The sequence below is a fragment of the Trichechus manatus genome, unplaced genomic scaffold (assembly GCF_000243295.1).
Source record: "Trichechus manatus latirostris isolate Lorelei unplaced genomic scaffold, TriManLat1.0 scaffold00088, whole genome shotgun sequence".
Taxonomy (NCBI): Eukaryota; Metazoa; Chordata; class Mammalia; order Sirenia; family Trichechidae; genus Trichechus; species Trichechus manatus.
The window spans coordinates 675,403-700,007 of NW_004444024.1; the positions used below are offsets into that span (position 1 = coordinate 675,403).

Genomic DNA, 24,605 nt, shown 5'->3' on the forward strand with positions numbered 1-24,605 from the left:
AATTTGCCTTTATCTCCCTTTGCAGCCTCCAACTGGTACAGATACTATGGTCAAAGCTGGAGTTAGCACTAACATCAGCACCAAGCACCAGTGTATTACTGCTATGAAAGAATATGAATGCAAGTCACTAGAGGTCAGTAAAACGCAATAGAGAGTATCAGTCTAACCTTTTCATTCTGTTGGAAAGCAGCTTTTAAAAATGCTTTTGATTATTTTTAAAATTAAATGGTTTACATTGAGTTTATGGAAAAAGCTTTAACATGAACTAAATTGTTTAAAATTTTAATGTACATTTAATATCTGATTTTCAAGATAGGGATCGTATTCAGCTTGTTTGTATTGGTGTAGCTTTACTGATGATCTATTCTGATTGGATGTTGCTTGCACTACACTGGGCAATGTGTGTATGTGTACATGTGTTTTTAGTAAACTTGTTATTGTTGAAGTATAGCATACATGCAGAAAAGTGCAAAGTCATAAGTTTACTTACTACTCAATAAATTTTCACTAAATGAACACACTCATGTAACCAGGATCCAGATCATGAAACAACACTACCAACATCCTAAACATTCCCCTTGTGCCCCCTAGTCACAATCCTCCTCTTCCAAAGGTAATCACTATCTTGACTGCCTATTTTTTAACTTTATATAGCTGGAATTTTACATTATGTACTCATTTATGTCTGTCTTCTTTCAGTGTTTTGAGATTCATGTAGTTGCATAAGGTTAGTTCGTTCTCTTTGCTGTCCATTGTATAAAATTTTAAAATATTTAAACATTTTAACAGACATGCTGATTATACCTGTTACTGTTTCTTGCTTCTACCTACATCCCGTAGTTGCTTTATTGGAGTGTGCAGAAACACGCTGACTCAAGAAATAAAATTATTAAAGTTTGTCCTCATTTTTCCTAAATTTTCCAAACTCTCCAGAATCCTTCATCTTTTATCAGCTAATTTTTACATTTAAGGATGACAGTAAATGAGATTATTATATAGCATTTTACCGAAAGAAAGTATTTATTCCTTATCAAAAAATAATTAAGATTAAGATGGGTTAGACCCTTTGGGCTGTAGTTTTATGGTAGTGATGATATGGATTTTAATGTCCATTATAAATTATTGGAAATTTTTTTTGTAATGATATTGAAGTTAATGTCATTCTGTCGTTTTCTTTTAGTCATGTTTCCTGTGTGATAACTTGAGAATTAAGGTATTAGTTTCCTAAATAATTTTTTTGGCTATATAATAAGATTGGAAATATGTTTTCATTCCCCTCAGGAACTTCGTTTAGAGGATTATCAGGCTAACCGGAAAGGTCCTCAGAACCAGGTGGGAGCAGGTACCACGACTGGCTTGTTTGGGTCTTCTTCGGCCACCTCCAGCGCTACAGGACTCTTTAGCTCCTCTACCACTAATTCAGGTTTTGCATATCAGAACAAAACTGCCTTTGGAACTAGTAAGTGCTTGGCATCTTATTGTACCATATTGAGTTTATTTAAGCTGGGAGTTGGCTAATGTGTGCCTGATTTGCAGCATGGTTTTCTTTATCTCTTGACTGCTGTCAAAACGTCCTCAGATTTAACTGTAAGAGGAGTACATCCTAGAAAGTTAAGGTTGTATGCTTATGATTTCTCCTAAAATGAAGTGGGCTTCCGTAGGACTCCAGTGTGACAGGTAATTCAAACAGAAACTACGCAACGATTAACCTTTTGTTTAGTAACAGGTATGCAAGCAATGGTTGTACTCATTTAACAAATTTATTGAAAGCTTCCCACATGCCAGGTAGTATTCTAATTGTTAGATATACAACAGTGAACAAAATAGACAGTAACTGCTTCGCAGAGTTTACCCGTTAGTGAGAGGAGAAAAACAATAGAAAGTAAACCATAATTATCACTTTGTGATAAGTGCTATGGAGAAAAATAATGCAGGGATGCTGGGGGAACAAGGAGTGCCTGGTATGTATGTGGGGATGGGGAGAAATGCAGTTTTAAATGAAGATGGTTAAGGAAGGCTTCACTGAGAAGGTGATGTTTGAGCAGCGACCTGTCTGAAGAAGATGAAGGAACAAGCTGCAAGCTGTTCAGGTTCCTAGGGGAAGAGCATACCAGCTAGAGGAAACTAAGTCTAGAAACCATGAGTTTTTGCAAGAGAGAGAGGACGAGGGGAAATACTGGTGAGTATATGGGGATTAGATTGTATAGGATTTTGTGGGTCAGTGTCAGTAGTTGCATTTTTATTGGAGTGAGTTGGGAAACCATTAGAAGGTTTTGAAAGAGGAGTGATGTAATTATGAGTTAAGGATCATTTTTGAAGGTTCCTGTATTGAGAGTAGATTGTAAGGTGAGAAAGTTGGGAACAGATCAATTAGAAAGGGATGAGATGATGGTGGCTTTGACCAAGGTCGTGCTATGGGGACAGTAAAAGGTCAGATAAACTCCTTATTCCTTGGCCTGCCTTTCCTCTATCAGCTTGCTAACTGGTTTCTGATACGTTTGATTAGTGCAAGGGGCAGGAGAACAGGAAAGTTCTTACTTGACCAGTGTGCTTTTTATAAGATCGATTTGTGTGTGTGTGTGTGTGTGTGTGTGTGTGTGTTTTGGTGGGGGGGTCAGATTCTGGACCCAGTTTTATACACAACTGGTAAGATTTGCCAACTGGCTGATTAGATGTGGCATGTGAAAGAGGAGTCTAGGATGATGACCAAATTACTTTAAAAAAATATTACTTTTGAAAAGCTAATACTGATAATATGGAACAAAATTCACAAAATACAAAAAAACTGTATAACCGAAGGTCTGTACCCATCTCCCAGCCACTAGTTTGCCTCTGTAACGACAACAAAAAGTTAGTTTTTTCGTGCACACACATGCAATTAAGTACATATTTATCAAAGTGATATTTAACATTATTTTTCAATCCTAGTGTTCTCTGATTTAGTTTATTCATTATCGAGTACTATGTATCTGACCCTATGCATCTAAAGAGGAGATTGCTGTTAAGAAAAGTGTAGTCTAACAGTGAAAATACATACATAGACTTTTAGTGTAGTGTGACAGCATGTAAAATAGAAAAAAAGCTATGGGCTTACAAAGGAAGATCACTTAGCCCAGGCAGGGTTCTTAGGGTCAGGGAACTGTTATTGTAGGAATTGAAGTCTGAAGCAAATCTGGAGTTAGGTGAAGAAGGATGGGAATTGAAATGGTCATTCAGTTTGAGTAGCGAATATAGGGTAGTTTTGATTTGTAACAGATAACATAAGACTTTTGTAGTGACTGGATAATGTAAAATTTGTTTTTGTTTTTTTAATTTATTTTTCCTTTTTCTGAAAGGTACAACTGGATTTGGAACAAACCCAGGTGGTCTCTTTGGCCAACAGAATCAGCAGACCACCAGCCTCTTTAGCAAACCATTTGCCCAGCCCACAACCACCCAGAACACTGGCTTTTCCTTTGGTAATACCAGCACTCTGGGACAGCCAAGCACTAACACCATGGTAAGAAAATAGGCCCTTAGTTAACTCCACCACCATGTATCTGTCAGTTTGGTGGCTCGCGCGTTGCTTTTTTGCCAGCTTCTGCAGTCCAAGATTGATCAAACATGCAATCAAGATGCATTGGTACTTACGGTGATTGAAATGCAAAAGTTGGAAACAAAGGAGGAGGAACAGTAGCTGGAAAGTACGGCGCTGGTGATAGAAATGATGCCAGAAGTCGCATGATAGAGTTTTGCAAGACCAATGACTTCATTGCAGATACTTTTTCACCAACATAAGTGGTGACTTTACTCGTGGACCTCACCAGATGGAATACACAAAAATCAAATTGACTACGTCTATGGAAAGACACAATGGAAAAGCTCAATATCGTCGGTCAGAACAAGGCCAGGGGCCGACTGTGAAACAGACCATCAACTGCTCATATGCAAGTTCAAGTTGAAATTGAAGAAAAGTAGAACAAGTTCATGAGAGCCAAAGTATGACCTTGAGTATATTGCACCTGAATTTAGACACTGTCTTGAGAATAGATTTGACGCATTGAACACTAATGAACGAAGACCAAATGAGTTGTGGAATGACATCAGGGACATCATACATAAAGAAAGCAAGAGATCTTTAAAAAGACAGGAAAGAAAAGATCAAAATGGATGTCAGAAGAGACTCAGAAAGTTGCTCTTGAATGTAGAGTAGTGAAAGCAAAAGGAAGAAATGATGAAATAAAAGAGTTGAACAGAAGATTTCAAAGGGTGGCTCGGGAAGACAAAGTATTATAATGACATGTGATGAGACCTGACGATAGAAAACCAAAAGGGAAGAACACGCTCAACGTTTCTCAAGCTGAAAGAACTGAAGACAAAATTCAAGCCTAGGGTTGCAATATTGAGGGATTCTACGGGGAAAATATTAAACAACACAGGAAGCATCTAAAGAAGATAGAAGGAATACACAGAGTCACCGTACCAAAAAGAATTGGCTGACGTTCAGACATTTCAGGAGGTAGCATTTGATCAGGAACCGATGGTACTGAAGGAAGAGGTCTAAGCTACACTGTAGGCATTGGGGAAAAACAAGGCTCCAGGAATTGACAGAATACCTATTGAGATGTTTCAACAGACACATGCAGTGCTGGAAGCGCTCACTTGTCTATGCCAAGAAATTTGGAAGACAGCTACCTAGCCAACCGATTGGAAGAGATCAATATTTATGCCTATTCCCAAGAAAGGTAATCCAATCGAATGTGGAAATAATTGAACAATATCATTACACAAGTAAAACTTTGCTGAAGATCATTGAAAAGTGGTTTCAGCAGTACATCAACAGGGAACTGCCAGAAATTCAAGCGGAATTCAGAAGAGGACATGAAACGAGGGATATCATTGCTGATGTCAGATGAATCATGGCTGAAAGCAGAGAATACTGGAAAGATGTTTAACTGTGTTTTATTGACTCTGCAAAGGCATTTGACTGTGTGGATCATAACAAATTATGGATAACATGGGAATTCCAGAACACTTACTTGTGCTCATGAGGAACCTGTACTCAGACCAAGAGGCGATCAGGGAACAAGGGAATACTGCATGGTTTAAAGTCAAGAAAGGTGTGCATCAGGGTACTATTTTTTCACCATACTTAAATTCAGTCTGGATGCTAAGCAGATAATCCAAGACGCTGGGCTGTATGAAGAAGAATGTGGCATCAGGATTGGAGGAAGACTTAGTAACAACCTGTGATATGCAGATGACATAACCTTGCTTGCTGAAAGTGAAGAGGACTTGAAGCACTTGCTGATGAGATCAAAGACCATAGCGTTCAGTTTGGATTATACCTCAACATAAAGAAAATAAAAATTCTCACAACTGGACCAGTAAGCAACATCATGATAAACAGAATAATTTAGGTTGTCAGGCATTTCATTTTACTTGGATCCACAATCAACGCCCATGGAAGCAGCAGTCAGGAAATCAAATAATGCTTGCAATGGGCAAATCTGCTGCAAAAGATCTCTTTAAAATGTTAAAAAAGCAAAAGTGTCACTTTAAGGACTAAGGTGTGCCTGACCCAAGCCATGGTGTTTTCAGTTGCCTACTATGCATGTGAAAGCTGGACAATGAATAAGGAGGACCAGAGAAGCATTGATGTCTTTGAATTATGGTGTTGGCGAAGAATATTGAATATAGCATGGACTGCCAGAAGAATGAACAGATCTGTCTTGGAAGAAGTACAGCCAGAATGTTCAGTAGAAGCAAGGATGGCAAGACTTAGTCTCACATACTTTTTACTTGTTATCAGTGGGAAATAGTCCATGGAGAAGAGCATCATGCTTGGTAAAGTAGAGGGTCAGTGAAAAATAGGAAGACGCTCGACGAGATGGAGTGACACAGTGGCTGCAACAGTGGGCTCAGGCATAACAGTGATTGTGAGGAGGGATAGTGTTTTGTTCTGTTTGATGGCTCCTAACAACATAACAACAATTAACTCAGAGTCTTATTTGTAGAGCTAAGTTATAAGGTTTCTAATTATGTGAAACTAGGAAGTTTTATCCTTACTGTAGTTCTTAAGGGTCGAGAGTATGAAATGTTATGAAGAGAGCGAATTCTTCAAATAATTAACTAGATTTCAGTCCACCTTCTATTCTTTATTGAGAGGATGTTGAGCAAGTCACTTACCCTGCCTGAGCATGTTTTCTCATCACTAAGTAACAGCTGCATAGTGGGCTAGAATTGGCCATCCTGAAGCTATACCTTGAGTCATTGACTCCAGTCATTCTATAAGCTATAGGAAAAATATTTATCAATTACTGGCTATATTTCAGAACGTTTTTTCAGCTTGTTCCTGTAAGTGGAGGCAGGTAAAGTTTAGTTAAAAAAGGTCCACCTAAAACTCAAAGCCGTATTGGATAACTGCTACTTCTCTGTAGAAAGCGAAGGATAGTCCTTGTGGTCATTACCTGTTTGTTTCTAGAGACCCCTTTAGGGAAGCATGAAATTAAGGATTGATTTGAGGTGTGATTTATTGATGAGAAGTCTTGGGGTTTACTTGATCTTTAAATTAGAGATAATTTCCTCAGTTATAAAGCAAGTACAGCTGGGACCCAAAAATCCTCAACAACATAATAGCAAACTAAATATGGCTACATTTAAAAAAAAAAATTATACATCATGAACAAATGGGATTTATCCCAGGAATGACAGGCTGATTCAACATATGAAAATTAATCAATGCAGTACACCATAGTAGTAGAATAAAGGACAAAACCCACCTGGTCATCTCAATAGATGCAGAAAAAGCATTTGACAAAACCTAATACCCTTCCATGGTAAAAACACTCAGCAAAGTAAGAATAGAAGGGAACATAGAATAGCTAAAACAAATCTCAAAAAAGAATAAAGTTGGAGAACTCGTACTTCACAATTTTAAAACTTACTACAAAGCAATAGTAATCAAGACAGTGTGGTACTGGCATAAGGATAAACAGATCAGTGGAGTAGAATTGAAAGTCTAGAAATAAACCTTCATATTTACAGTTGATTTTTTTTCATTAAGTATGCTAAACTAACAGTTCAATGGGGAAAGAGTAGTCTTTTCAACAAATGAATATCCACATACAAAAGAATGAAGTTGGACCCTTTCTTTATACCATATAAAGAAATTAACTCAAAATGGATCAAAGATGTAAATGTAAGAACTAAAGCTATAAAACCCTTAGAAGGAAACAGGAGTAAATCCTTATAACTTTGGGTTAGGAAATAGTTTCTTAGGTATAACACCAAAAGCACAAATGACAAAAGAATTAGACTTCATCAAAATTAAAAACTTCTATTCCTTAAACGGTACCATGAAAAAAAATGAAGGGGAAAAAAAAAAAACCAGCACGCAGACTGGAAGTATTTGCAAATCATATATCTGATAAAGGAGTTGTAGCCAGAAAATATAAAGAACTCTTAAAACTCAAAAATAAGTAGACAGATAGCCCGACTAAAAATTGGGCAAAGGATTTGATTAGATATTTCTCCAAAGAAGATACACAAGTGGCCAATAAGCACATGAAGAGATGCTTAACATCATTAGTCATTAAGGAAATGCAAGTCAGAACCACAATGGTATACTACTTCATACCCACTTGAATGGCTGTATTAAAAAGACAGTAACAAGTGTTGGTAAAGCTGTGGCGAAATTGGAACCCTTATACATTTTTAGGGGGATTGTAAAGTGATGCAGCTGCTGTGGAAAACAAGTTTGGCAGTTCCTCAAAATGTTAAACCTAGAATTTCCAATTAAGCCAGCATTTCAACTCCTACGTATGTACCCAAGAGAATTGAAAACACAAGAATTTGTATGTGAACGTTCATAACAGCAATATTCATAATAGCCAAAAAGTGGAAACAAATCAAATGTCCATCAACCAATGAATGTACAAACAAAATATGGTATATTCACATATGAAGTATTACTTGGCAATAAAAAGGAGTACTGATACTTACAACATGGTGAACCTTTTAAATATGGTAATTGAGAAAAGACAAGTCACAAATTACCACATATTGTATGATTCCATTTATATGAAATTTCTGGAATAGACAAATCCATAGAAACAAAGTAGACTAGTGGTTGACTAGGCTTAGGGTGAGGGATAGCGAGTGAGTGATCATGGAAACAGGATTTTTTGGGGAGTAATGAAGTGTTCTAAACTTAGTGGTGATGGTTTCGCAGCTTAGTGAATGTACTGAAAAATCACTGAATAGTATACTTCAAATTGATGAATTTTATGAAATGTAAATGATACTTCAATAAAGCTGTTTTAAAAAATAGTATAGTGAATTTTCAATTCAGCAGTAGTCGGTTAGCACAATATTTCTCGTTCATTAGCTAATGCTTAATAAAATACTTTGTTAAACATTGGACAATGCAGACTTCCATCATTTGAAAAGAGTGTAAGAAGACTTCTTAACATTATGCTCCTGTCTCTGTTCAGATGAATTTGATTATTTTTAGTTATTTGATTTAAAATTCATTTAAAGAACAGTTAATTCTATTGTCCTAACTTTTTGAAAGTGAGACACCCTGTCATACTATTTGGTTTTCAGTGTTGCAACCCTGACATCTCTTTTTTTTTAATTTTATTTTTTATTGTTGTAGTTTAAATGAAGTTTACATTTCAAGTTAGTCTCCCATACAAAATTTTATACATACATTGTTCTGTGACCCTAATTGCTCACCCCACTCTGTGACAGCACACTCCTCCTTTCCGAGCCTGATTCCCCAGGTCCATTCAACCAGCTCCTAACCCTCTCTGCCTTCCCATCTTACCTCTGGACAGAAGCTGCCCCTTTGGTCTCTTGTATCTACTTGAGCTACGAGGCACACTCCTCATGAGTATCACGTTATGTCCCACGGTCCAGTTCAATTCCCGTCTGAAGAATTGGCCTCGGAAATTGTTTTATTTCTGGGCTGATAGAGAATCCGGGGGCCATACTTCCTGGGGTATCTCCAGTCTCAGTCAGACCATTAAGTCTGGTCTTCTTACTAGAATTTGAGTTCTGCACCCCACCTTTCTCCTGCTCCATCCGGGACTCTCTGTTGTGTTCCCTGTCAGGGCAGTCATTGGTGGTAGCCGGGTACCATCTGGTTCTTCTGGTTTCAGGCTGATGAAGTCTCTGGTTTATGTGGCCCTTTCTGTCTCCTGGGCTAATACTTTCCTTGTGTCTTTGGTATTCTTCATTCTCCTTTACTCCAGGTGATTGGGACCAGTTGATGCATCTTAGATGGCCGCTTGCAAGCTTTTAAGACCCCAGAACATTTTCTTAATAAGCTTTGTTATGCCAGTTGACCTAGATGTTCCCTGAAAGCATGGTCCCCAGACACCTGGCCCTGCTACTCTGTCTTTCAAAGTGTTTGATTGTATTCAGGAAACTTCTTAGCTTTGGTTTAGTCCAGTTGTGCTGACTTCCCCTGTAGTGTGTGCTGTCCTTCCCTTTGCCTAAGATGATTCTTACCTATTTTCTAGTTAGTAAATAACTCTCACCCTCCCTCCCCACCCTCGTAACCATCAAACAATGTTTTCCTCTGTGTTTAAACCTTTTCTTGAGTTCTTATAATAGTGGTCTTACACAGTATTTGTCCTTCTGTGACTGACTAAATTCACTCGGCATAATAAGTTCCAGCTTCCTCCACATTATACGATGTTCCATGGCTTCATCATTGTTCTTTATCGTGTAGTATTCCATTGTGTGGATATATCACAATTTGTTTATCCATTCGTCCGCTGACGGGCACGTAGGTTGTTTCCATCTTTTTGCTATTGTGAACAGTGCTGCAAATGAACATGGGTGTGCATATGTCTATTCGTGTGATGGCTCTTACTTCTCTAGGATATATTCCAAGGAGCGGGATAGCTGGATTGTATGTTACTTCTGTTTCTAGCTTTTTAAGCAATCCTCATATCTCTTAAAGCACCAGATTTTTAGTGAGTGTTCCCCAGCACAAGAGTAACTGTAAAATCTTAGCTGCTTAGCAGGATCTTGGAGCTTGTTATCTTGGAAACAACAGGGGCTTAGATATAGGTATGAATTTGTGGTCTTGCCATTCAGGAGCTGTGACATTTTGGGCAAATTTTTAACCTCTCTAAACCCTGTTTTCATTTGGGAAATGAGGATTATCCCAGCTTTTCCTGATTGTTGTAAGGAAAAGAGATGCTCTACGTAAAGTAATATAGTGTCTGTCATATGGTAAGCTTTTTTTTTTAAAATGGTAACTATTAATCTAGTATTCTCCATGATTCGGAATTAACTGGACGACAGTTGGTTTGGTTTTTGTTAGGACTCTAAGAAAACTGCTGTAGATATCTTTTAATCTAGATTATTAATCTTTTGCAGGGTTTATTTGGAGTAACCCAAGCCTCACAGCCTGGAGGTCTTTTTGGGACAGCTACAAACACCAGCACTGGGACAGCATTTGGAACGGGAACAGGTCTCTTTGGGCAGCCCAATACTGGATTTGGTGCTGTTGGTTCGGTAGGTTTTTACAGTTGACTGTAATTTGAAGATATGTTTAAACCTGTTAAAGAGCTTACTAAGATTTGATTGTCTTTCAAATATTTTTATTGGATATGCTGTATGATTTGATATTGAGAGGAGCTAAAAGCTATTTGATGCAAAATAAAACAACTAAATAATTTCAGCAGGTTTCTTTTCAGTTAGTAGATTTCTTTCCTTTTTAAAACTTCTTTGCCTTAATGCTTGTGTGCAGTTTACCTCTGATAGCAAAGTATCACTCCAGTAGGTTGAGTTTAAATTCTTCAATCTAAATTGAGATAAAACATTCACTCTGTTAAAATCAGATAATTTTTAACTCCTAGTGCCACCCTTTGTTTTGGGTGATAAATTGGTATGGTATTTGGGAGCTACAAAAATGTTTTTCTTTTGTACTGATCAAATTGCTGAAATAGTGGGATTCTCATGCTGCTGGAGGCTAAACTGAATTATTTTCAGTTTAAGTAAAAAATTTAAGTACAAAGTTGCTATTCAGGAATGCACTTGACCTAGAAACAAGAGTGAATTCTGTATTAGTACTTATAAAAAAATAACTGGTTATGTGAGAATCAGTATGAAACAGTCAATCTATTATGCATCCATTACAAAAAGCTTTGAACTTGCTATTGTTGATAGTTAAAAAAAAACAAAAAAGAAACAAAATCCATGAAACATGTGGTCCTGTTTTCATGGAGATTTAAATCTGATATTTCTGAACTTAGTTTCCTGAGAAATTGAGTAACTTATATAATGCTTCAGAAAGCTCTATACAATTCACCATTTAAGGTGTATTCAATGATTTTTAGTATAGTCACAGAGTTGTACAAGTATCATTCCACAAACAATTTTAGAACATTTTCATCAACCCAGAAAGGAACTCCCCACTTATTAGCAGTCACTTCCCCTTCTCCCCAGCCCCTCAAGCCTAGTCAACCACTAATCTGCTTTCTGTCTCTGGATTTGCCTATTCTGGACATTGCATTTAAATGGAACGGTACAATATGGTCTTTTTTAACTGGCATGTTTTACTTAGCATGTTTCCAAGGTTCATCTGTGTTGCAGTATGTTTAAATTTTTTATTGCACCTGTTCCTACTAGCACATTAAATTCTTGATACATTTCTGTTACAAGGTAAAAAATGTTTGGTTGCCTAGTTATTTTTTTTCCTTGACCTTACTGAAAATCTTGTGTTTGCTGAGAGGTTTTCGGGCTCCGACAGTCTGTGTTTATAAAGTTAATCCTGCTTAGATTACTGTGGTGTGTTTTTCTGATAGTTTTTATTTATCATTCCGTGTTTTTCATAAATGTTATGACATCTCTTCCCCAACCCACTTCCCCACCCAATCCAGTATACCTGAGATAACCTCTATTTACTATTGCATGTATATCTTTCTTTTTTTTAATTATGTTTTAGGTGGAAGTTTACAGCTCAAGTTAATTTCTCATACAAAAATGTATACACATATTGTTATATGCCATTATTTGCAATCCCTATAATGTGACAGCACACTCCCCCTTTCCACCTCGGGTTTCCCGTGTTCCTCCAACCAGCACCTGTCCGTTTCTGCCTTCTCATCCTGCTTCAAGACAGGAGCCACCCATTTGGTCTTGGGTGTCTGCTTGCACTAAGAAGCATACTCTTTACGAGTATTATTTTATGTTTTCTAGTCCAGTCTAATCTTTGTTTGAAGAGTGGGCTTCATGAATGGTTTTAGTTCTGGGTTAACAGAGCTTCTGAGGGCCATGGCTTCGGGGGTTCCTCTAGTCTTAGATCATTAAGTCTGGTCTTTTTACGTGAATTTGAGTTCTGCTCCACGCTTTTCTCCTGCTATTGTGTGTTTATATTATTTTAAAATTGTCTGTGTTCTGTTCTTTTTAGACCCTGTTTGGCAATAACAAGCTTACTACATTTGGAACCAGCACAACCAGTGCTCCTTCATTTGGTACAACCAGTGGCGGGCTCTTTGGTAACAAACCAACCCTGACTTTAGGAACCAATACAAACACTTCCAATTTTGGTACATATAAAAAGCAGGTTTGACTCTCTTAAGGTTACACTGACTATACCACACATCTTTCTCCTGATTCATAAGATTGGGAATATTTAAAAATTCTCAGGTAAGCCGTGGCTTGATATGAGGTACCAGAGGGAAAAGTTTAAAATCATGGACATGGGCTGGGAAAATTAGAAGAGATGTACAGTAAATTGCCTTTCCTTGTACAAATTCTCTTGTCTTTCTCCTTAAGTGTACCTGCAGGGTACTTAGCAGAAAGTTCATTCCCTAATGAAGGTAGATTTTTTTCAAAATAAGGAGACACCATTTTCTTTGGATTACTTGTCCAGTAACTAAGGAAGCATAAATGAGACATTTGGTCAATATAACACATTCTGTTAGGCCAGTTTTCAAACATGGAAATAGTGCACAGGAGGTGATTTGATGATGCTTATTGCAAGTTGAAACCTTTCTGATTTTGGAGATTATACAGTAGTTTTCTGGTAGTTTCAAAAATTTTATTTTTCTGACTATATAGCAGGACCTGTTCATTGTAAAAAAAAAAAAAGGAAGAAAAAGAAAAAATTCAAATAAGATTGAACAACAATTTAAAAACAAAAAATCCTAAACTATTCTTTGGAGATATGCTGGAAAGTTTTAAACCAGTTTAATGGAAATATTATTTTAAATGTCTTCTGTCACTAGCTAATTAAGTTTTCAAATGAATTTAACATTTGTTTTAAGTGAGATATGGAAAGTTCATTTTATTTCCATGGAAAATAGTGGTTCAAATATTTGTTGAGGATCTCATGTGCCTGATGCGTTATAGGCACTGATTGATTCTTTGTGGGAGATGAGTACAAAGATACGGCCATTTGGTATAGTTCAACAGTTACACAGTTCTTCAGTCAGTTTTTGAAAGATCTGGTAATGTGCTGGAGAAAGAGAACATATTAAACACCTGTTTGAAGATTATATGTTTTCACGGAAGTACATGAAGGAGGGAGATAGTTCTTTGTCTGGTACCGATTCCTAAATTTGGTTTGATTTTTATAATCCCTTTTAGTCCTGTTGCTTGCTCACTCTTAATAATGATTATATTTCCACCTTTAATTCTTTCTGATTGTATCCTATTTGAAAGAACAGTTTTGAGGCAGTGGACTTGGTTAGTATGGGTAAGATATCTAGTTTGTGTATTTGTGTTTCTTATCAATAAAATTAGGATGGGAAAGATACATAAGGGTTAAATCAGTATTTCTCAACTTTTTTTCACCACTCCCCTTTCCCCAGGGAGCCTTTTTTAGACCTTTTTTTTCACTAATCATCCTTTCTTCCCATGAAATTTAATACCTCAGATATACTGTGTATCTCTTTATGTATTATGGCTCTTTGGATAATCACAAACCATTATATCTGATTTTTAGCCCCCCCAAGAAAAAATTTTCACCCCTTTGAGAGTATATGGGTTTAGCAAAAGCTCTTTTTGTTGCACAGTTTATTTCATTTCCAGAACTAAATGTTATTTTTATCTGACAGGGTGCTTGTATAGGTTATACTTGATAAAATATGCCATACTTTTAAAATATATTTGATGTTATTCCAAGGTTGTAGATTTCTGATTTGTTTGGAGATTTGTTGTTGTTATGTGGATATACTCATGTTTAGTAATTTGAAATTGAAAGGCCTCATCTTTTATCTGACATGCCTCACTAGCTTATATGCTGAATTTGAATTGTCTTTAATTTTAATTTGTAAAATTGTTTTGAAATAAGAGTTGGTAAACCTTTGTAAGTGAGAATCAGAGGGAATGTGTGGTATAAACAGTGTAAGTTGGGACTTACTTCCCTCTTGTGGGTTTGAGGTAGTTCACAAGTGTCTCATTTTCTACTGTTGATGGGGTTGGAAGATCCTTTCTGGTTAAATTTTAACTCAGAAAGAAATAGAATATTTCCAACTACATTTTCTTTTTTTATAGAAAGTTGATTGTGCTTGACTAGTCAGCACTCCATTTTTGTGGCATAGCTATTAATCAGCACAATTCAAGAAAAGAGTTAATGAATGCATAAATCAAATATATTGAGATTATGTCAGATTACTTGCTTGGATTTTAAAATGACATTAGAAATATGTTTCTTTTAAAACTGTTTATATTCCTTTCTTCAGCTTTTTTTCTTGATCTTTTTTATTGAGATAATCCAAATACTGAGCATGACAAAGTATAATAATCTTAGTTTAGTGATGCTGTCGTATATACTAAGATATTCTCTTTGCTATCTTTTGGACATGTTTCTCTCCATGATGCTTTTAAAAGTCATATCAAATTTTGCCAAACATGGTTTTCTGGCCAGTAGTTGATTTTGATTTTTTTTTTTTCCTCTTATCCTGAGAGGAGTGATACATTCATTAACTATTTTGTTGATATTCAGTTCCAGAAGGAGTGTAGTTTATGGGTATATCTGAAGAAAAGAGAATAATAGCAATAATGTGATCTGGATATTTTTAGGGGGAGAGCAGTGGATTTTAATGGGGAGTCATAGGTTTATCTCTAAATCATTCATCATGGTGAAGGAGGATAGTTTGCTTAACTCTTTGTTGTCTCTGATAATGGAAGACACAGTTCAACTTGAAATAAGTTATTCATAGATTATCTTTTCTTTCTCTTTTTTAAGTTTTATTGTGCTTTAGGTGAAAGTTTACAGCGCGAGTTAGTTTCTCGTTCAAAAATTTATGCACAAATTGTTTTGTGACAGGCTTGAAATCCCTGCAATGTATCAACACTCTTCCCCTTTCCACCCTGGGTTTCCCGTGTCCATTCATTCAGTTTTCCTATCCCTTCCTGCCTTCTCGTCTTTGCTTTTGGACAGGTGTTGCCCATTTGCTCTTGCTTACTTGATTGATCTAAGAATCACATTTCTTACGTGTGTTGTTGTTTGTTTTATAGGCCTGTCTAATTTTTGGCTGGAAGGTGGACTTCGGGAGTGGCTTCAGTTCTGAGTTAGGGTGTCCAGGCGCCATAGTCTAAGGGGTTCCTCCAGTCTCTGTCAGGCCAGTAAGTCTGGTCTTTTTTTGTGAATTTAAATATTGTTCTACGTTTTTCTCCTGCTCTGTCTGGGACCCTCTATTATGATCCCTGTCAGAGTAATAGGTGGTAGTAGCCAGGTACTGTCTACTTCTTTTCGGCTTCATGTGGTCCATTAGACCTTTGGACTTAGTATTTTCCTTGTGTCTTTGGTTTTCTTCATTCTCCTTTGCTCCAGACAGGATGGGACCAATAGATGTATCTTACATGGCCACTTGCAAGCTTTTAAGACTCCCGAGGCTTCTCCTCGAAGATGTAGAACTATCAACTATGTTACGCCAGTTGACCTAGATGTCCCCCAAGACCATGGTCCCAAGCCCTCAGCCCTAGTACTTGTCCCTCTGAGTGTTTGGATGTGTCTAGGAAGCTGCTGTGACTTTGCCTTGGTCAAGTTGTGCTTGACTTCCCCTATTTGTGTATTATCTTTACCTTCACCAAAGTTAACACTTGTTTGTCTACTGTCTAGTTATTGACTTCTTCTCCCCACCCCTCTCTTCCCTAGTAACCATCAAAGATTGTTTTTTTTCTGTGTGTAACCTTTTCTTGAGTTTTTGTAATAATGGTCTCATACAATATTTATCATTTTGTGATTGACTTATTTCACTCAGCATAATGTCCTCCAGCTTCATCCATGTTGTGAGATGTTTCACAGATGTATCATTGTTCTTTATCATTGTGTAGTATTCCATTGTATGTATCGTAGTTTGTTTATGCATTCATCTGTTGATGGGCGCTTAGGTTGTTTCTAGCTTTTTGCTATTGCAAATAATGCTGCAATGATATGGGTGTTTATACGTCTATTTGTGTGACAGTTCTTATTTCTCTAGGATATATTCCTGTGAGTGGGATTGCTGGATCAGGTGGTATTTCTATTTTTCACTTCTTAAGGAGGTGCCATGTCTTTTTGCATAGTGGTTGTACCATTTTACGTTCCCACCAGCAGTGCATAAGAAGTTCCGGTCTCCCCGCAACCTCTCCAATGTTTGTTATTTTCTGGTTTTTTTTTTTTTTTTTTTGATTGGTGCCAGTAGTGCCAGGGTGAGATGGTGTCTCATTGTAGTTTTGATTTGCATCTCTGTAATAGCTAGTGATCACGAGCATTTCCTCACGTGTCTTAGCGGTCTGAATGTCATCTTTGGTGATATCTTTTTAATGCCGGCTAATTACTTGAGTGTACCTATGAGCTGATTGAGTATGATACCATTAAAGCACCTCATATGATCAGCCACATGTTACTATCTATGACAGGTTCACCTGTTCAAAATAATAGCTGCTATAGAGATTTTTATAGTTGTTTTTTTCTTAGTAAGAACCTTTAGTTAGGTGTTGTGAAGTGTGTTTATTTGTTGACTGTCTTAATTTGTAGTTTGAGGAAATGAGTTTTTTTTTTTTTTTTTAAATAATAATTAAGCATGAAACACGGATTAGAGGCTTTGTGCCTTACAAAAGGAATGTTTCCTAAACTCAAGCACAATCACTTTGCTGTAATATTGGATATTATCCTTTATCGAAATGATACTTCAAGACTGAAATTAATTAAGCAAATACGAAGACTTCTAGGGTCAGTTTACAGGAGCCAAAAGTTAAATTAGCCTACCATTTAGGAATCCTAAATATTAATAAATGAAAGGATACAAGGCTTAGGGTCAGGCTGCTTTGTTTTAAACTCCTTTGTAGAGGAAATTGGGAGTTGTGTTGAAAGTACTATCCACCCATTCTTCTGTCCTCCTAGGTTTTGGCACGAATACTAGTGGAAGTAGCATTTTTGGAAATAAACCAGCAACTGGGACTCTGGGAACTGGACTTGGAGCAGGATTTGGAACAGGTAAAGAGCTGCTACAGCAAGAATTAGGAAGTGTTAACGTCTTGGCTTTCTAACTGCTGGAACTTAAGAACTCTATTTGGTCATATGCCTGGAAATAAGAGACCCATATTTCCATTTTCACAGATGGATTCATAAAACATTCCCATCATTTATACTTTACCAGGTCTTAAAACATTGCACACTTACCTTAGAAGCTACATGTTCCTTTTTCTACAAAGTCTTTGTCCTCTCTCAGTGCTGGTCTATGTGGAATTTTCAGTATTTACTATGAACCTTGTTAATATGATGGCATTGTTAACTTTCAGTTCCCCCGTATTACCCTTGTGACAGGGATTTGAGACTTTGTGTATCAAGTAAGTTAGGGTCAGGGTCAGTAAGTTAAAAAGTATTTAACACATACTCTGATGTTTTGCAAAGTCTGTGGATACCTTTCATTTCTTCCCACTGTGATATCGACCTGAAATGTAATCTTTGTCCGTCTGTCTGCTATCATCCAGTAATTATTTTTCAGTGCCTTTGAAAACATTGACCCTTCTGCTTTAAATAATTAGAGTGTAGTGGTGGTCATACAATGCATAAGTGCGTCAGTATGTACAGTTCAACAAGGTTGTTTAAGCATGCAGTTTTGCCTTCCTTCCCACTTCATATGACAATTTAAAGTTTCTGCTTCCATTGTCTGGTTATCTCTTGTCTTTGCTTCTAAGATCTGATCATTATCTCTCATCTCCTTAATTGAACCTCATTTTGTACTCTGTGAACTATTCCTTTCATTTGTTTGTTTCGTTTTTAAAAATAAAACGTATAAGTGCTTATAAAAATTTCTAACTATAAAAGTATCATGAAGACTCAGTCTTTCAGCTATGAGATAATAGCTGTTGAAAGTTTGGTGTGTATCTTGTCAGACCCCTTTCTACCTATTTTTCAAACATGTATTTATACACACACACACATACGTGTTTGTAAGTAATGTGTATTTTATATATAGGTTTTTTGCTGTATTCTTAAATGAAAGCCACATTCTATATGAATATTTTTTAAACCAAAGGCTGAGAGAGGCGTTAGTTGATTATAATATTAATGTAGTGGGTTGCAACCAGTGTTTTAAACAGATGAACTAGAATTTAAAAGTCATTGTATTTAGTAAGGTTAAGTATTGTTTTAGGAAACTTGTGTTTCTGTTATATATGATGTGTGTGTATGTTTTGGATCTCAGTGTACTTTATATTATGTGCTGTAGTCAAAAATGTTTGAAAGCAACTGCCCTTAAGTATTCTGTGACTTGTTTTATTCACTTCACATGATATGGGCATATATATATATTTTTTTTGATCAGTACCTATAGCTCTATTTCATTAAAAAAAAATACACAAGCATTCTATTGTGTATATATGTGTGTATACAAACACATAAATACCTGTACACACACCATTATTTACTTTTCCTCTGTGCACATTTGATTTATTTGGTATTGTTAACAATGCTCTAATAAAGATACTTGTTACATAATTTTGTGTATTAGTATTATTATAGGATTGATACTTAGAATTGGAATTATGTCAGAATATATACATATTTTGAATTTTGGTAGCTCCTGCTAATTCATGTTTTACAAAAAGACCATGACAATTTGCATTCTTGTTCACATTGTATGAAAGTGCCAATTTCTGACATCATCTCTATATTGTTGGGCTTTTTCATGTTCGCATAGATGATAGTAGAAATTGGTGTCTTCAATTTGCATTTCACTAATTACTCGTGAAGGTGGATATCTTTATATATATTTGTTTATGTATATTTATGCCCATTTGAATCTTCAGCTAACTATTCATAATGTTTGATCATTGTCTTTTTAGTGCTTTGTTTATTATGGATATTAACTCTTTTTTGGTTTTATGGTAGAATCTCATTTCAGTGTTTAACTTTTTCACATTTTACCTACGTATATTTTACAAAAAACTAAAGCTAAAAAGCTCTGTTTTTTTGTACATTGTGATCCCTGAACTTAAGCAGAATATGTCATTTGACATCCTGCCAGAGAAATAGTGTTCTTTTCTAACCCTGGAGGGAAAAATAGCTTTGATATGGGCAAATAAAGGGTTTTTTCAAAGGTTGTTTTGAAACTGGAGTTTACAAACCATGAACCTAAGGCCTGAATGAGATGCTAGTCTTATGTCGCATATATTTCTAGCAAGCCTTTTTGTTCATCATTTAATTTTGTCTGTGGTATCTTTCTTTATGTACAGGTTTTTATTTTTATGTGTTGAAAGTTTTTCTTTCCTCTTTGGCATTTAGGTCTTACAAGTCTTGAATAGAAATACCTTCTCTTGTAGTCTAAGATTATTAAAAAAAAGTGTAGTTTTTTTCTGGTGCTTCTACTTTGTGAAAATTTAATAGTCCAACTTTTTTATTTATTTGACTGTATTCAGTTTTTTTTAAACAGTTCTCCCTCATACACAACAAATTACATTTTTGTTGTTACGTATTCCTCTTTCATGTATTGTCCATATAAACTAAAGGACAAATACAATCAATAAAGTTTACACCTCCACTCTTAGCAGCTGTAGATAATGTGGGGAAACAATGATGAGAATCAACAAACACAGTCTTGGATTTTTTCGATTGTCACATCTATAAAAGCTGACTTTTGTTTTTGAGAGGAATGTGTCTCCAGACCTTTATATATAAACACCCATCTTCAGGAACTTTGCATTTCATGGAATCACAAATAGAATAGCACTATACCTTTGGGCTGTATTTTTGGGCTTTAGCTAAGTGACTGGTCCTGTGCAGCCTTTTGGTTTGAGTGATAGATAATCAAACACAAGCCTCAGTAAAAATAAATTTTCCTATAACATGGGCCTTTGGGTTTTTCATGAGTAATCGACAATACAAATATTAATAGTATAAATATTTAGAGTCTGTTAAAAGGTATCTAGTAAGCAGTTTTTGTGCTCTTAAGGTTTAACTGGCCAATCTTAGTATAAAATGTTTTATGCTGTCACTTGGTGTGTGATTTTTTTCCCCGTGTGCTCAGACTGAGGAACACTTATTAAATGATGGGTATGTCAATTTTTTATTCTTCAGTGATACTATTAACTACCTGCACAGCATACCATTTTCTAGGTAGTTACTTGGTAATATTATTAAGAAGTTTTGATTCTTGATGTTTTCTGTGAAGTAGTAATTTTAAGGATATATTTGGTAAGATTGACTGCTCTACTACGATCTACACAGAAAAAATATTCTACCCAAAGCCAACAGATAGTATAGACAGAATTAAATCCTAACATTTGTTAGAAGGTCCCAAGGAGAATATAATTATTTTCACTTTTTCCTTGAGCCACTTGGAGTTTCTAGAGCCACTATTTCCATATTGCCCCCAATATAGCTTCTTTATGACTGTCACAGTTAATCATAAATATAGCATATTTTCATATCTTAACTGATTACCAAACCATTATCATATCACATGCAACATCACACTCATAATGTCCCACAACTGGTGGACTGTTAGTAAGTCCTTTCATTAAGCATAAAAAGCCATTTGTGCATTAAGGAAGACAGAACTGGGTAAAACACGTATTTTTTTCCATTATAAATTGGAACAGAATGCAGTTAGGGTATATTATGACATTACCTTACCAGATTAACTGAACCTCCTACCAATGCCTTATTTACTCTCTTGTGAATTACTGAAATATAGGTGTCATTAGACTGTTTCATCGGCTTGCACCCAGGACTGCTGCAAAGGCAAGGGGAGGAACACATACCCAGCCAGAAACAAAAAATTTTTATCTATTTTATGCATTCAGATTTCATCCAAGTTTTTTATCAAGGATAGAGAGACATTTGGATAGCTATCAGTCATCATCATCATCTTCCTCAGAACTGCTGTAAAGCATATCATTTGATTGAGAAATGTGATTTTAGTATTTCATGGAGCTTGCGCTATTTTCCATGATTTGAGACTTTAAATGAAGTCTTGCTAAACCCAGTCCCAAAGTTGGGCTTTTTAAGGTGAAATAATCCCGTTCTCTATTTTGAATGGCTACATTGCTGGTTTATTGTTATTTGTGAGACTGGACAGTTATGGACTGTTTTATCCATTCAGTAGTCACCCTTACTAATTTATATTGTATGGATTGTCTATGTATAAACTTCCTGTCTGCTTTTTGTTGTGATCTCAGAGCAATTCGGTTACATTATATACTATATAAAAATATTATATAAAATAATATATTCCATGTAATATGTTTAACCTTTAAGTATTATATCTTTGAAGTGATTTTCCTGGTATACCATGTCTCTGTCAAGATGCAGTTGATATGTAAAAAGGCATTTCAGGTCCTCCACATTGCCAATAACTTTTCCTCACTAAATTTTCCCTATTTTACCCTTTTAAAATCATTGCTGATAACATAAACAAGGTCCATAAGCAAGATTCATTAGGTATAAAACATTGCAGGATTCTGCAGTAGGTTTCCCCTGTTGAAAAATTAGTTCTTATTCCATCAAATCTGGTTCATGCAGAAACATGAGTCTGTTTAATAACCTTATCACTGGACATTTAAGTTTTTGTAAGAAATGTTTGCCTTTGTCTAGCTAAAGCAGTTTTCATGAGATGGTTAACTTTGACAATCTTAATTTTTGCTATTCTAAGAAGATTTATTGGATTTGGTTTTGGATAGTTTAGCCTATCTGTGAGTCAGAAAGATTAAATAGTGTTTGAGGCATCTGAGTGTTTTGATTGACAAATACTGAAATTTAAGGAGAATTGATTATTTAATGCTTTGAAAATATATCGTACTATAGAATAGCACGTTAAGAGCCCTGGTTGTATTGTTAGATGCACCTGTTTGAACCCCAGCTCTACCATACTACATTTATTACAGTGGGCTAATTATACTAAATCCACAGTTTTCTCATCTGTAAAATCGGGATAATAGTTACAACTTCAGGAACTTGTGAAGATTAAATGAGATGATAATAGCTAGTCTTTAATGTTTAGTATATATCAGATCTCTTCTAAATGCTTTACATGTATTTATTCATTTTGATCTTAGAATAAACCTCTATGCTATATATTATCTGGTGCTTTAGTTGAGAAAACTGAAGCACAGAGAGGTTGAGTATTTTGCCTATGATGTATGCAATGCCCTTAGCACTGTCCCTAGCACATAATTAGCAGTTACTGTATTAGCTCTTTTGTTGAAATGAGTGGTCATTTTGAAGTTACCAAATGTATTATATTTTTAAGTAACTGTCCTGTGGCACAACATTCAAAGGCTCTTCTGTGGCACTTTTTTCTTTCCCCTTGTCTCCATAGCTCTTGGTGCTGGACAGGCATCTTTGTTTGGGAACAACCAACCTAAGATCGGAGGGCCTCTGGGTACAGGAGCCTTTGGGGGCCCTGGATTTAATACTACAACAGCCACTTTGGGTTTTGGAGCCCCTCAGGTCCCAGTAGGTAAGTGTCATTCACTTTAGAAGACTTTACTCAGTTTATTTCTTGCTAATACTTGACTTGCTGTCTTTTTTCTATCTCACCTCTGTTCCTCACCATGAAAGTAATACATACATGCATGTCATCAACAATTGTATAGTACAGAAGGGCTTGTAACGGGTTCCCTTCTTCCCTACTCTCAGGCCTCCTCCTCCAAAGAAACCACTTTTGTTAATGCTTTTAGTTCATATGGTGTATAAGTCCGTATCTAAATGATGTGCTTATATCGTCGTGCTTTGCTTTTTTAAGTATATAGTAAATTCAGTATGGTAGGTGAGAATTTAGCTCACTTATCACCCTCTATCTTCTTATTTACTTCTCTCAGTATAACTTTATTTACTAAATTCACTAAATTTAGTTTTAAACATATTGAAGTGTTTTTCAGACTTCATTTAAATACCCCTTCCCAGTTTTTGTCATATTGGCCTAACACCTTTGTTATTATTTACTTGTATCTTAAGAAAATTAACTTACTTTTTAATTTGAATTTGTTTTTAAAGAAAACTGTGTTCTACAGGAAATGAAAAACTAGTATCACTTGGTGTAAATAGAATAAGTAAGATAAATAGATAGACTGGTAGGTGGGTGAGTAGGTAGGTGAGGGAATGAATGGATGGATGGATAACGTAGGTAGGCAGATAGAAAAAAGTTAGTCTTTGTACTGTTTATCTTCTGTACTGCCATGATACCTGTTCCACATTTTGAGAAACCTTTGCAAATTTAGTGTGTGTACGTATATCCAAAAACCCCAAACCAGTTGCCATCAAGTTGATTCCAACACATGGCAATCCTGTAGGGCAGAGTAGAACCACCCTATAGCATTTCGAAGATTGTAATCTTTACAGGAGGAGGTTGTCAACATCTTTCTCCCATGGAGCAACTGGTGGGTTCAAACCACTGACCTTTCAGTTAGCAGCTGAGTGCTTAACCACTGGGATGCCGTGGCTTCTTGTGTATTTATACACTTTTTCTTATTTAATCAACTAGGAGATTGAATTTTTCTTTTTTTAATTGTGCTTTAAGTGAAAGTTTACAATTCAAGTTAGTCTCTCATACAAACGTTTATACATACATTGTCATGTGACCCTAGTTGCTCTCCCTATACTGTGACAGACAGCACACTCCTCCTAGGAGATTGTATTTCTTGATTCCTTTTTGTCAAGAGAGGATGTTAGTGCCACTACCTACCCTTCTCTTTCTCTTAGTTCTACTTTCGCCATCTTTATGTTTTTATATTGATAAAGTTATAACATGTTAGTCTGAGTTATCTGGGGCTGCTATAACAGAAATACCACAAGTGGATGGCTTTAACAAAGAGAAATTTATTCTGTCACAGTCTGGTAGACTAGAAATCCAAATTCAGGGTGCCAGCTCCAGGGGAAGGCTTTCTCGCACTGCCAGCTCTGGGGGAAGGTCCTTGTCATCAATCCTCCCCTGATCTAGGAGCTTCTCCATGCAGGAACCCCAGGTCCAAAGGACATGCCATGCTCCCAGCACTGCATTCTTGGTGGTATGAGGTCCCCCCATGTCTCTCTGCTCACTTCTCTCTTTTTTTTTTCTTTTTTCTTAAAAGGTATATATATATTTTTTTTTTAATACTTTATTGTACTTCAGGTGAAGGCTTACAGAACAGATAGTTTCTCATGTAACAGTAACACACATGCTGTTTTATGA

General features: G+C 36.1%; 1 protein-coding gene across 9 annotated transcripts in view; it reads left to right on the forward strand.

Annotated features, from left to right (window-relative positions):
• Window positions 1–24,605, forward strand: part of NUP98 (nucleoporin 98 and 96 precursor) — a 124,818-nt gene that overhangs the window by 22,596 nt on the left and 77,617 nt on the right. For 7 of the 9 annotated variants that reach the window (XM_023736510.1, XM_023736512.1, XM_004381930.2 and 4 more), the window contains 7 exons: window positions 26–133; window positions 1,282–1,459; window positions 3,336–3,499; window positions 10,375–10,512; window positions 12,410–12,548; window positions 17,336–17,428; window positions 22,755–22,895. In XM_023736510.1, the coding sequence (XP_023592278.1) occupies window positions 26–133; window positions 1,282–1,459; window positions 3,336–3,499; window positions 10,375–10,512; window positions 12,410–12,548; window positions 17,336–17,428; window positions 22,755–22,895 (961 nt within the window). The remainder of the gene's footprint in view (window positions 1–25; window positions 134–1,281; window positions 1,460–3,335; window positions 3,500–10,374; window positions 10,513–12,409; window positions 12,549–17,335; window positions 17,429–22,754; window positions 22,896–24,605) is intronic. The other 2 variants (XM_004381928.2, XM_023736513.1) reach the window with 1 other exon arrangement.